Source organism: Rhinolophus sinicus, chromosome 16 (genome assembly GCF_057876585.1).
Source record: "Rhinolophus sinicus isolate RSI-liver-muscle chromosome 16, RSI-T2T, whole genome shotgun sequence".
Classification (NCBI taxonomy): domain Eukaryota; kingdom Metazoa; phylum Chordata; class Mammalia; order Chiroptera; family Rhinolophidae; genus Rhinolophus; species Rhinolophus sinicus.
This window is the reverse complement of record NC_142516.1, coordinates 49,118,785-49,131,768: the sequence shown is the minus strand read 5'-3', so window position 1 is coordinate 49,131,768 and position 12,984 is coordinate 49,118,785. Positions and strand designations below refer to the sequence as shown.

Below are 12,984 nucleotides of genomic sequence, written 5' to 3'. Positions count from 1 at the left end.
CCCAGTCTTCGCTAGGAAAGCAAGCCCTAAAACACTACAACTGGAAGGAACTTCATAAACTCTCGGGACTGGAGGCAGAGGTCACCCGCAGCCCGGTGGGCCAGAGGCCGAGAAGTAGGGAGTTGGCAGCGAGTCTCTTCACGTGACAGAGACAGGGCCTAGAATGACATTGAATCTGGGAACGTTCGCGCTGAAACTTCCGGGTCTCTTGGGAACGCGAGGACCATGGATTTTTTTGAAAGCCAAATTTCTCCTGATTTTGTCCAAATGGTCAGAGAAACCAGGAGTGTAAAAAACTTGAGAGTAAAGCTTTTTTTTTTTTTTAAAGAAAAGCAGAAAAGCTCTGCCCCGGGTTTGGAGGGGGGTGGTATTCCCACTAGCAAGACGACCCCCTTTCCTCCCTCGGTCACCTAGCCACCCTATCCTTTTGCTACTCAAACAGTCTGGCATTTTTTTGGTCCTGGGGCACCGTTTCACTCCAGTGCACATCGGGGTCGGAGATCTAAATACTCATTTCATATAGAGCAATAATCCTTTTCTCATATTTGATGGGAATGTTTTCCATATCCCAGTATTTGACAACATCCCCCTATAGGGACAGGTTTGTATTTATGTTGGTAAAATGTCCCCTGCCTCAAAGTCTATTGTAACCCAACACCTGACAATCCCGAGTCCCATTTCTGTTTTCAGAAAGGGTTTATTCAAGCACATAATGGGATCCCAGCAGAAAGCTTTTTAGAACAAGGGGCTATGGTAAACTTCACCACATGAACTCCGTTTCCAGGGCTATTAAGCCTTTAATTGGAAAATAGCAGAGGAAATTTCAAGGTGACTATAACGTGTTAGCAGTTAGTGCAGAGAAGAAAAGCTGAAGCGGGGATGAATGTAGAAAGCATATGGTCCGAATCACATTTAGGAGGAGCGGCCTGCTTCTACTAAATCCCGGCAGCTTATACACTTATGGGAAAAATCATCAAAGACCTTGGAAAGGGAGGGGGAAGGATCACAAATAAATGTAACCTCACTAGACTGGATCCACTCGTGTTCTGCTCAGGGTGGGGTATGTGCATGTGTGCTTTCTAACCACAATTAACTAGGTGGAACTGTGACAGGTATTAACAGCGAAAGGCTGAAAGATAATGTGCGTATGTGGTTCTCTTTCTCTTGGCCGGCACTCAATCCCATGGTGTGTGTACATCTAAAAGCTCGCGGAATGCAGGTATCCTTGCGGAGAAACGGAGCATGTTCTAACTCCAAATCTGGGAGTTCTAGTAGTAGCGGCTTCTCGCCTCAAGAAACAATCAAAAAGACAGTTTCACACTGTCCTGGCTGTATAATACATCAGGCAATTTTCGGGTTTGCTGAAATCTCATGGAGGGGGAGGTCAGAGCTCCTATTTTGTCGTTTTAATCGCGGCCACAGTGACACTGAAAACCAGGGGCGTGCAGAAAGTCCTTTGAATGCAGGAAAACCAGCCCTGTCTCGCGGCGTATGAATTCCGCAGCTCTCACGCTGTCCGTGCCTCTAGGCATCGTTCTTTGGCTTCAAATTGAAAAGCGGGGAACAAATGTCTAGTGATGCGGTGGGGCAACTAGCAATCGATTTCTTGAGGTGACAATAATGCCCTTGTTCTCCCTCAATTAATTCATGCGCACCCACAACCCCCGCGCATCCCTGCAGCCGCCCTCTGGGGCGCGGGGCAGAGGCCACGTGAGGCCGGGGCGCCTGAAGCTGCGTGTGGCGGTCCCGGGGGACGCCGCTGAGCTGAAATAAGGTCCTGGGAGGTCATGTCTTCATACCATGTTGGCAGTGGGCAGCCCGAGGATCTCCAGAGGCCTAGGTCTTTCCGAGCAAACGAGGGCGGGGAACGGGCTGCAACCCCATCGGCCTTGTGCCTCCTCAGCAGGTGCTGCTCCTCAGTCCTTCAGATTCTCGAACTTTCGAAGCCAGCGGTTCACGCCCGAGAAAGCGCTCCCACTGGTGCAGATTCATCAGACCCAGCCCGAACACAGGCTGTGCCCGCTCCCAACTTTTGGGGTGGGGTAGGGATGTCGCCCCTGCATTGGGCCCACTGAGCGGCGACCGTAACTCCGCGCTTTCGAAGGGAGGGAATGGAAAAGCGCTTCGGCGCGCTCCCCACTGGGCGGGGGTCCAGGTCCGCATCCCCTGACGACCCCCGCCCAGCTGCTCACTCCCCATTCTGGCCACGCGCCCCGCGGCCTCCGCCTTTCGGCCGACCTGCGATTCCCCCCTCAGATCAGGGATTTGGAGGCAGTGGCCATGTGCAAAAGAACAAGCTCGGGCCCGCAGGTAGCAGGCGGGCGTGGGTCAGGTCCCCACACCATTTTGGAAGAGGAGCGGAGTGGCGGCCTGCAGACCCTGTTTGCCTTCTGTGTAAAGGAAAAGAAAATACTCCTACCTTCCAAGGTAAAATGAGAGCAGCGCTGGCTTTAAAACCGTTCTTTTAAAATTAAAGTTTATTGGGGTGACAATTGTTAGTAAAGTTACATAGGTGTCAAGTGTACAATTCTGTAATACATCATCTATACATCACGTTGTGTGTTCACCACCCAGAGTCAGTTCTCCTTCCATCACCATATATTTGATCTCTTTACCCTCATCTACCACCCCCCACCCCCTAAAAGTTTTAAGATATTTATCCTCTGACTTTAAAATTCAAACCAAAAAAGGCCGAGGAAATCTTAGCAACAAAGGACATGCCAGCCTCTTTCCCCCAGAGTTCTTTCTCAGGGCGCTGGTGCAGTTCTTCCCCAGCACCAGCCCCATTTCCGTAACTATCTGTGCCCCCCGCCCCCCCCAGTCCTGGGACAAAGCACCGCGGCGGGAAAGTGGGCGGATGCGCGGGCTTCCAGGAAAGAAGTCCCTGCTCGGTTCAAGGGGTCCAGGAATAAAAAGGGGAAACAGCTTTCGCTGCTCTCACCCCAAGGAAAGTGGGTGCGAACTCCAGGCACCGAGGCCAGACCTGCGGGAGAGTGACGCGGTAAGGCCGAGGCGCTGAGCGGTGACTCAAGGGGCGCCCCAACCGGAGGGATCTAGACTGAGACTCAAAGTCCTCTGCTCCAGCCAGAGCCTCCTGGGCGGGGCAACTTCCGGGGCACTCGCTGCTCCGCCCATCCAGCCATCGCCCCGCCCCCAGACCTACTCGCCCCGCCCAAGACCCCTCCCAGTGGCCTGAGGTGCAGCTTTGAACTGTTGAAAAGTTTGCTAGTTGTTTTGTGGAAGACTAAACGAACAAGTGGCAGAGTGCAGACCATTCGCGTTTCTGTGAGGGGTGGGTGGGGCGGGAAGAGGCGTCTTTTGAAAGCCAGTCTTTGGTGGCGCGAGGCCCAGCGGGCAGAAGCGGGTCTCAGGCCTTGTCCGCGTATGGGTTTGCAGAGGGAAAAAGGAGGGCGAAGGCCTCGCGCAAATGTCCCGGCCAACCTTCCCAGAGGGGCCGCAGCCCCAACCAGCCGGGTGGACAAGGCCAAGCTGAGGGAGCCAAGGAAAATCCCTCTTCTTCGACAGGCTGTCCTCGGGGGTTTTTTAGTGGCAAGAATTGCGTTCTATAAAGCGCTTTTAATCTCTCTCCATGCAAAGCGTCGGATGCGGAGCAGTATACGTGCACGTGTGAATCCAGTTCACTGAAGTTCTCGGGAAGAGGAGAGGGGGGCTCGATTCTATGCGTGGACGGGTCTTGTTTCCACGAGATGCTAGGGAGACGGCGGGGCCGGCTAGGCAGGTCTGGCTCACGCCCCTGCCCTGAACTGCGGTTTCATGCGTGGGTTTCAGACCCAGCCCCCGCTGCGGACACTGCGATGGTTGTTGCAGGGAGGAAGCGTGTCACCAAGGGCTTTCCCTGAATCTCTAGTTCCGTGGCGCGGGATCTGCAGCGCTAGTGGGGTGAGAGCCAGAGGCACCAGCGTGGGCCGCCAGCCTGGGGGCGGCGTGCCCTGTTAGTGAGGATGGGTCGCTCTCGTCCCCAGCCACTGCCGGAGCCGCAGGCGTTCCAGGAGAAAGACGCGCACTTCCTTTGCCCACAGCTCCACGTTTCGTGGCGGCAGCTTGCCCAGCGCGCGGGACAGGAAGGCCGGCGAACCTACCTCTGCTTCCCGGCGGCAGAGCAGCAGATACGCCTGCTCACTCAGTACGTGCTGTCCCAGCGGCCCTCCAGAGGAGCACACGACGCTCGACACGCCCACACTTGTACACACGTGTGCGCACTGATCTACCGCACACACCACGAATACCGCCCGCGGGAGGAATTGGCCTTGCAGTTACAGGTCTCTGTCTAAGGGGGCAGATTTTTGAGAAACTGACCGCTCCTCAAATGTGTATATGAAAATATGGTTAAAATCCATTAGCCAAGATTTACTGTCAATGCTCTTATTTTGTGTTCAGAATTAGTTAAGTTCATAACACCGTCCACGAGAGCCAGGCCTTGGGCCTTCGTAGCATCCTCCACCCTAACAGTCAAGAATAAACACCCGAGGAGCAAACCTGAGCATCACAGGGCCACTCCACTGCATCAGGCACGGGAACATGGCCCCAGGTCGCTCTTTTATAGGGCTATTCGGAGACCGGATCTTCCCGCAACTCCGTCGTGGTCCTGGTGCCCGAGGCCCGGCGCTCGCGCTGCGTGTGGCCCTTCTGGGGCAGGATCCCGGATAGAAGCCCCTGCACGGCAGCGGCCTGGATTCAGAATCAAACTTCGTATCAGGCGTGACAGGTGGACTCTCCGGGCGCTGGCGGCGGGAGAGGCCTCTCGGAAGGGCGGGTGGGTGCCGGGGGCCGGAAGTTGAGCTTGGGAGCGGCAGAAGGAGGCCAGATGGCACGCGGCCTGCCAAGCCGAAGCCCGGCCCTTGGGTCGCGCCAGGGTCCCAGAGGATACTCAGTTAAGGCTCCGAGAAGACGCTGGCACGCTAATCCCGGCTCCCCCTGGCTCTCCAGAAATGCAAGGCACTGAAGGGGGTTGTGCTGGGAGGGGGCACGCCCTCACTGAGGTTCGTGCCGAGCCCCTCCCACAAAACCACCCAGCAAAATTAATGTATTGGGGTTAACTACGGACCGAAGGAACTGGAAGATGCCTGGATCCTCAGAAGCCAGGATTATTAAAAGAAATGTTAAGGGGTCTGGGCAGTGGGCAGTTCATCTCCAAGAACGCCACCATTAATGCCACGAAGGTGGCGATTCCACAGCCTGGTCCTTCCCCGCGCTCCCCGCAGCCTCCCAGCGTCGCTGTCACAATAGCTACAGCTAAAACCGCCCAGAAGGGCATTCGGCTGCAGTAGCAGCAGCCTGACAAGTGTGATAAAATGATCTTCCTTAACTAAACTCGTAAAGCACTGGGCAATAAAACTCAATCTTCTGTAAAATCCAATTAAGTCATTATCTGACTGATTGTATCTTTAATTGAAAACAGAAGTGACAGTAAATTTCTGTGATATATCAGGATCAATCGATACCGCTATATGATTCAGCCCCAAGAAGTGATTTATAATGTCAAACCCATATAGGTAACTCCACATTATTCTCTCTAAAACCACTGGTGGATGAAATTAAGAGTAAGTGCATTTAATAAAAAACAAGATGGTCAGGTTATTGATTACAACAGATGGGGGTGAAATCAAATAGATGTTTTCAAAGCACAGAGCGAAGAAAATACAAGTAATTTCTTTTTTCCTGTTTAATATCACCCACCAAATATACACACAAGAAAATTCAGTCATCAATAACATTTTTATTTCAGGTACAGCTGCAACTACACAGAACAATGAATTTTTTTTAGACTAGTTTCATTTCAGGATGTCTTCTGTTACACAAGGAAGTACTCCACAAGCAATTTTTAACAAAATGAACTCAGAAATCTGTAGTAACTTTTAAAGATGTACTTATTTTCAAATCAGATTACAACCGAAGGTTACAAAATAGTCTAGATGACATCCATTTTTTCCTGTAGTAGAAATAATGTTTATGATAAACTTTTATATTATTCTAGAAATAACACCCAGGAACTCTGCCTTACTGGGGTTGCTTTAAGTTGTACTGTTTTCAAATTACCTTTTATAGAAAAGGTAGCTATTCCTAAAGGCATTCTTTTTTTCTTCTAACTATTTCAGTCATGTTTTGGAAAGGGTACATGTTTTGGGAGTGTGAGGTGGGGCTACGCTTTTGCAACAGCAACACAAACACACAATCTTTCCATTTACTCTGATCTGACCTTCCACAGATTTCTAAAGCAAGCTCTCACTGCTCTTTTCTTCTCACTGGTCAGGTACTAGATTAAATTTATATTTTTAAAGTTTTATTAAAATACTAAAATTCAAAAACATCTAAAGCACCTAAGATTTCATTTTAAAACTAAAAGTAATATCTAATTATGACACATTTAGATGCAAATATATTGCTTTACGATTGAATTACTGTATTTCTTGAAAACTATATGTAAACCAGTGTCATAAAAAAATGAGGGACATTACTATTTAATATTTAACTCCACGAGCAAACCACTTAATTCTTACGGATGGCAGTCACCAATCCTAAACTATTCTAAATAGGTTTTAGCCTCTGGGTTAAGCTCTAAGGAGTATAAACCAAACACGTTTTTAACAGTTAAATCGGCAGGAGTCAAGGCAAAATCTGAACAACAAACCCTGTGTATAAATGGAATAAGCCTGCTATTCCAAGGACACCACCAAAGGCTTCGGGCACCGCTTACTCGTCCTCCTCGATGACGGGGGTGACCGTGAAGCTGCTGGGCTCCGAGGCCGACTCACATTCAAGCACTCCCTTTGTGCTCTCGTTACTAATAGGAGAGCTGCTGGAGAGGGAAACCAAGCCCGAATCTTGACTGCTGGGCGGCGAGAATACTGGGAAGTAGGGAGAGACAGGGAGAAGAGTGCAGTTAAAAGTGGCTGATCTTTCTCCATTCAGTCTTCAATTAGGTTCCAACAAAGAAAGAGGCACTCTGCATTTCTATTCCAAGTTGAAAGTGTTTTTATAGGCACTCATTAAAATCCTCAGCACTTCTTTAGAATAAAAAAAATAGTATTTCTGCACAGTATTGTCTATTTAACTGTAGGGGAAACTTAGCTAGCAGAGTTCCAGTTTTATGTTCATTAAAAACAAAAAACAGCCTGCTCCCCTCGCTTTGGGAAAACTATTAATATTTCCACCCTTCACCAAGCCCCTCCTTTATGTAAAGGATACTAACAGACCTTGTCTTGTCAAATGATCCACCTGACAAATTACCCCAAGCAAGACTCCACCCATGTTATTTCCACCATTGGACAAGTAACCCTAGTTTTTCAATATCTAGCAAGTGAAAGTGATAACTTATCAACTTTCCTGTTACTTCTCTTGGATATAACCCGGAGGACAAACATCTGGGGCAGGAGGAGTAAGCATACCATTTAAAAAGTAAAAAGCAGTAAGTAGGAGAGAAACTTTTTTAAACCACAAAAAGTAAAAGAAATTGAATTATACCACACTAAAATAGAATTCAGGTGCAGATTTTAAAAGCAAACCTATGAACATAAAACTCCACAAGGAAACTGACATTAAATATGAAGGATGCAAAAGTGATAAAGTGCTGAACAATTTTTGCAACCTTACAAGTCACAGTAGATACAAAATTTAAGCAAAAGGGTCTCTGACCTTCTTAACCTTAGCTGAGTTCAGATCCACCCCCAGAACTCCCTTCCTGCCTAGTGTGAATGTAATTAAAGAGAAGCTGCAGTGGCAATTTCTCTCCTCATTAACTTCCTGATTGGTTTCAGCCTCAGGATTCTGCCGGGCAGTAGTTTGTCACCAATTCCAAATGGCCAATCGTTAATACTAATGTTTGTGTAACTAACTGCCAGCATCTGCCACGGCTTCTTGTACAACAATAATGGTGAAAGGGTACATTAGTGCTCCTGTGTTAATTCAGCTTGTGTTCATCAATAGGGAAATCTATGATGTAATTAGCAAAATGCATTGGGAGCTGAGTGTTGAAGTCATTTGTAGAGAACTAAATCATAGTAGAAGCTGTACTGGGCCCTGATATGTTTGCCATCAATACTTATTATGTTTGGAATTTAATAAGGTATATTACCATGCTGAAAAGAGGCCTTTTTACAAGAGAACACCATTTACGCTTGTTATGGGTTTAGAAAAGGTTTGCTGCAGCTAGTGAAGCCACACAGAAATAAAAGAAAGAACTGGGATTTAAGAAGCAGACCTTTAAACACTCCACCGGACCAAATTATTTCAGAAAGCCCCTTTCTTCTAATGTCACATACGGATGGACAGATAGGCAGATGGATAGTTTTGTATAGCTACCTCAATATCCAGTAAGGAAACGATCTGAAAATTTAGTAAGTGAATAAATTTGAAAAAACATTTAGGCAATTTTCTGATAAGCAATTTTGCTATTTATGGTATTTGTTTAGTAACTTAAAAGCAAAGGTAATAGTTTGTAAGCTGTGTTTAAAGGAAAGAGCCATTTATAGTACTTTATAGACGCTAAAAAGGGTGTACATGCATATATAAATATATAATAGCAACCAAAAAAAAACTGGGAACCTATGAAATCTAAAGCCTTCATTTTATTGTTCATAAAGGCGTCTTATTAAATTTGAATTTTTATATGGATTTCAAATTCTTCCCTGCAAATCTAAGATGAATTATGAATTGTGTCACATGCACACAAGGATGTTGGATACACACAGAAATGTTTTCCAAAGGCGATGGACTTTGCTCTGACATCTTGTTACTACAGCGACCTGGAGATCAGACTAAGAGCCAACTGGAGTCTATGAGTTAATCTGCCCACCTCCATCCTGACCTCAAACCAGTGACAAAAGTTCCTGTCTAGAAGCGTAGGGAAGGGAACGAACATTTACTGGCTACTTCCTGAATGCCACATACTTTAATGAGGTATTTCATCCTCAAACCATTCACTGAGAGAATTCTTCTCTCCATCTTACGTAAGGGACGCTGTGGAAGCTGTCAAAGGCAGCCTGGCACTGGTCAGCCCCGTCCTCTGCTTGCTCTCATCCCTGCTCCATCCTACCCTTGGGTGCCACATCTACTCACTGGCCACCGAACCTTCCTAATCTCTGTGTCAGTTTAAGGAGGCAAAACAACTGACTTGTCAGACTAACACAGAGGCTGTAAAGGAATAGGCAGGTGTTCTCCAGACATGTCCTGGGCCCTGAGCCTGCCTTCTGCCTTAAGTTAACAGCTAACCTAGGAGATGCCCCTCACCCTGCCACACACCTCCCACTCCCCATTTAGCTGGCTTGGGACTGAAAAAGGGAGGGGTAGGAATTCTGCAAAAGAAAGGAATTTGGGGCTAGACGACCCCTTTTGCTCTTACATGCCTTGTGGGTATTTTCTTGGGAAGGATTCCTGTAACTTAGGGCTACAAAAACATGCAGTGTGTCACCTGCATAGACTGCAGGGGGGGGGGGAGGGGGGTCCAGGCATACTTAATGCTTGACTGCACTACAGAGAAGATGCAAATAAATGAACTCAATCTGTTTTGAAAAATGCCTGTATTTTTAAAAATATTTCTCCACTGAAAATTTAAATCCATGTTATTTTTACTTCTGTTCAAGGCTTAGCATTGTCTTTGAATAATGGGCTGTTGAAATTAGGGATAGTATCTGCTTAACTCATTTTGTGTAGCACCTCTTAAAAGTCGTTCCAAGTGCATTAAAGATTTCATAAGTGTTTATCTTAGCGACTAATGTCCAAAAATCTATTTACTACCACCCTTAAATGTACCCTTCTTCATTTTAATGTACCTTCCTTAAACTTTGTTGGAGGGAGGAGTAATAATTGATCATTATAAATCATTTTATACCAATTAAAAATTCAAAAGTCAAAATTATTGTTTTCGCTTTTTAAGTTGATTCTAATGAGCCCTGCATAAGGATAATTTCAACTCAAAAGGCTCTTCTTAATTATTTTGTAAAAATGTGAATGCCGAGTGTCAGTGGGACTGTAAGGAAAGATATGCTGCTGGTAGCACTAGAAATTGGTTCAATCTTTCTGGACAGCAATCTAGTGACATGTAATAAGAACGATAAAACTGTTCATACCCTCTGACCCTATAATTCTACTCTGGGGAATAAGCCCAAAGAAAGAAAGAATAATTGGCCCAGAGATGCTCAACGCACCACAATTTGCATCAGTGAAGATGTTAGCGCTTGGCTCTGGTGCTGGGGAGTGTCGGTGGGGGTAGCCACATTGGGGTTGGACATTCACAGGCAATAAGCAATTCAGGATTGTGCTACCCTGTAATCATCCATAGGCTCCCAGTATTTACAGAAATGGAAGAAATGACTTCTGGAGACCAAAGGAGAAACTGAAAAGTAAGAAAAAGGGGAAAAAAAGAAAACTTGCCCATCTGATCTTTTTTCATGTTACAATGAAAGGTGGGTAAACCTCTGAGGCTGACCCTTGTTTGAACCAGCAAGCCCAGTATCTGTTTTCTCTCACGTAGCCTATTTTTCTACAGAAGCTAAAGGGTCTTTATAATTTAAAAACAAAAAAGAAACCTTACACATAATCCTTACCAAAGCAGAAAAAACAAAAACAAAAAAAAACTTAAGATGATTTCAGTGATACCATGTAAACCATCAGAATTCTTTCTGGAAAATATTATATAATGCCTAAAACCCCCTCCTCTCTGAAAAACAAAACAAAAACCACTCTAACTGCTAAATCTTTTGACATTGCAAAGACCCCTGACTTTTAACTTGAATGATCTGTTGGAAGTCAATGGACTGGAACAAATAATTCTCTTCCAGTGATGTGAGAAAACAGGATATTCATGCTTGAAAAAAAATTTTTCTTCCTCTACATGTTAAACACTATTAAACTCTAAGAAATCATTTAAAAATAAAAATGCAAGTGGCATTCTTCACTTGTTAGCAACTCTTCACCTAGATGCTGACAGAAAGAAAACAAAACTGCTGCCCTCTTTGGTTTCCTAGAGTTTACTGGCGTAAGAATCTGATGAAAATTTCTTAACAAATTCTTCCACTTCCTGATAACCATAATGTTTGGAAATAAAGTCATGTCCAATCAATACCACTTAGCAGATATTTAATGTTTCACAATAGAACTCTTTTCCAGAGTGGAACTACTGCCCTTCTCACTAACATTTAAATAATTAGGATTAGCTTAGCGGGCTGAAGCTTGGCAGATTCAGTTTGTACTTTCAAACAGCATTAATTCTTGGCACTTAGAACAAGGGATAAAAGGTAAAGATATGAATGGAGATCTTTATTCAACCTGATCTATCATGGATTAGCTCATTCTTTTCCAGTTCACGCCTGCACTCTAGTTAAGAGGAAGGCTAAGCTGTAACTGATGTAATTAGAAACCATAAGCTGAGAAAAAATAGCCCTTTCTTATCTTCCCCATTTACTATGTATTTACTAAAAAATAATCTTTGAAACAATTAAATGTGTTCTTCCACCTAAGTGCAATTAAAGAGTAGTGACAAGAGAGAGGGGCTGTGTAGCATTATGCTTTCCTTGAAAACATATCTTAATTGTCAGTTCTAAAATCTAACAACAATTTTGAGGGGCCAACTCTGCACTTTGTACATTGTAGAGACGTGGCTGAGCCACAGTAAATGAGTTTCTGTAGATGGAATAAGGTACGTTATCAGTGTTCCTTCCTTGATAAGAACTATCACAGCCTTTGTAAGCATTGGGAATTACCGTTTTTAAAAATGAAGTGAACTTATAACAGAAAGTATGTTTTTGGGTGGTAACAACAGTACCTCTTTCCCTCTAAATTTCTTGTATAACAGCTATATACAATTCAGTAGATGATACCAGAACAATTATTTAAAATAAAAAAATCTTTTGGTTCCCTTCAGCCATTAAGAACAAGAACTTCTTAATTATCAAAATAAACAGAAGCCTATCAAACATCCTTTTGTGGCACATCAAACAGTCTGAGGACCTGGGCTCACAGCCTGGCCCAGCCATTGCTGCAGACTAGCTTTCCTACTGCTTGAGAAACTACGGGATAATGCACCTAAACCTCCTCCCTTACCCACAGAGTTCAACACAAAGGGAAGAATCCTTTGCTGTTTGGACGCAGTACACAAAAAGGGAAGAGAAGGGATATCCTCCATTCAGCCTTCTACCCCACCTGGGACCCAGGCAGAATCATCTCCGGCCCGACATTCCTCCTCCACTCCCACCCTCCTGGACAACAGACCAGAATGGCAGCTGCTGGAGCCCCATAGGCCTTGCTTATTTCTGGTCATCAAAACCAACTGGAGTCTCAAAGTACACCCACGAACAAGAACGTGTCTGTGACAGCAGCCCTACCAGATCGGGAATCACACCATCCAAGTGCCTCTTCAATCTTCACCTCCCCAAACACCTCTTGCCATCAGCAGTGGTGATGCCCTGGCTGCTCCCTCACTCCTAAAGTGTCACAATCAGTTGTGGAGACTTTGCTCTCACTGACTTCTTTCTTCCTGAATGCTTCCTGAAGTGAGCAAGTGTGTACATGAGAAGCTAACTCATTAGTATTTGCTCAACTGACTTAGCCAGGCAGGAAGCATTTGGTGATACACACAATCCAAACATTCAAAGATCCTGTAATTCACTGTTTTTTAATGAAAACATACTCAGTCTCAAAACCTAAACATACAGGTAATGTGGCCTTTACTTATCTCTGGTAACAACATCCTCAGGTAAATCCTCACAGTGGATAACTAACTCTGCTCTTTTTTCCCTCAGCAGTGAAACAACCACAAAGCAGACAGTGAGGAAACCCTCTCTACTACCTGGGCAATGGACTTAAGCTTTCTGAGCCTCAGTTTCCCCATCTGAAATTAGACTGACAAGAGGTTGTTGTGGTAATTACTGAGTACATATTAGCTTCCTTACTTCCTTTCTCTATAGTCTAAGTCTCAGTATCTTAAAGTGAGGGGATTCTTGCTTTGAAGGTGCCAGAATCCTATCAGGA

The 12,984-nt window shown here is 45.3% G+C and overlaps 1 protein-coding gene across 1 annotated transcript in view; it reads right to left on the bottom strand.

Moving 5' to 3' along the window:
- Window positions 1-5,780: 5,780 nt before the first annotated feature.
- The window catches only part of DMRT1 (doublesex and mab-3 related transcription factor 1), a 95,701-nt gene continuing 88,497 nt past the window's right edge, over window positions 5,781-12,984 (bottom strand). Inside the window, exon 5 of the mRNA XM_019729724.3 lies at window positions 5,781-6,866. Within this exon, the coding sequence (XP_019585283.1) occupies window positions 6,712-6,866 (155 nt within the window). The 3' untranslated portion in view covers window positions 5,781-6,711. The remainder of the gene's footprint in view (window positions 6,867-12,984) is intronic.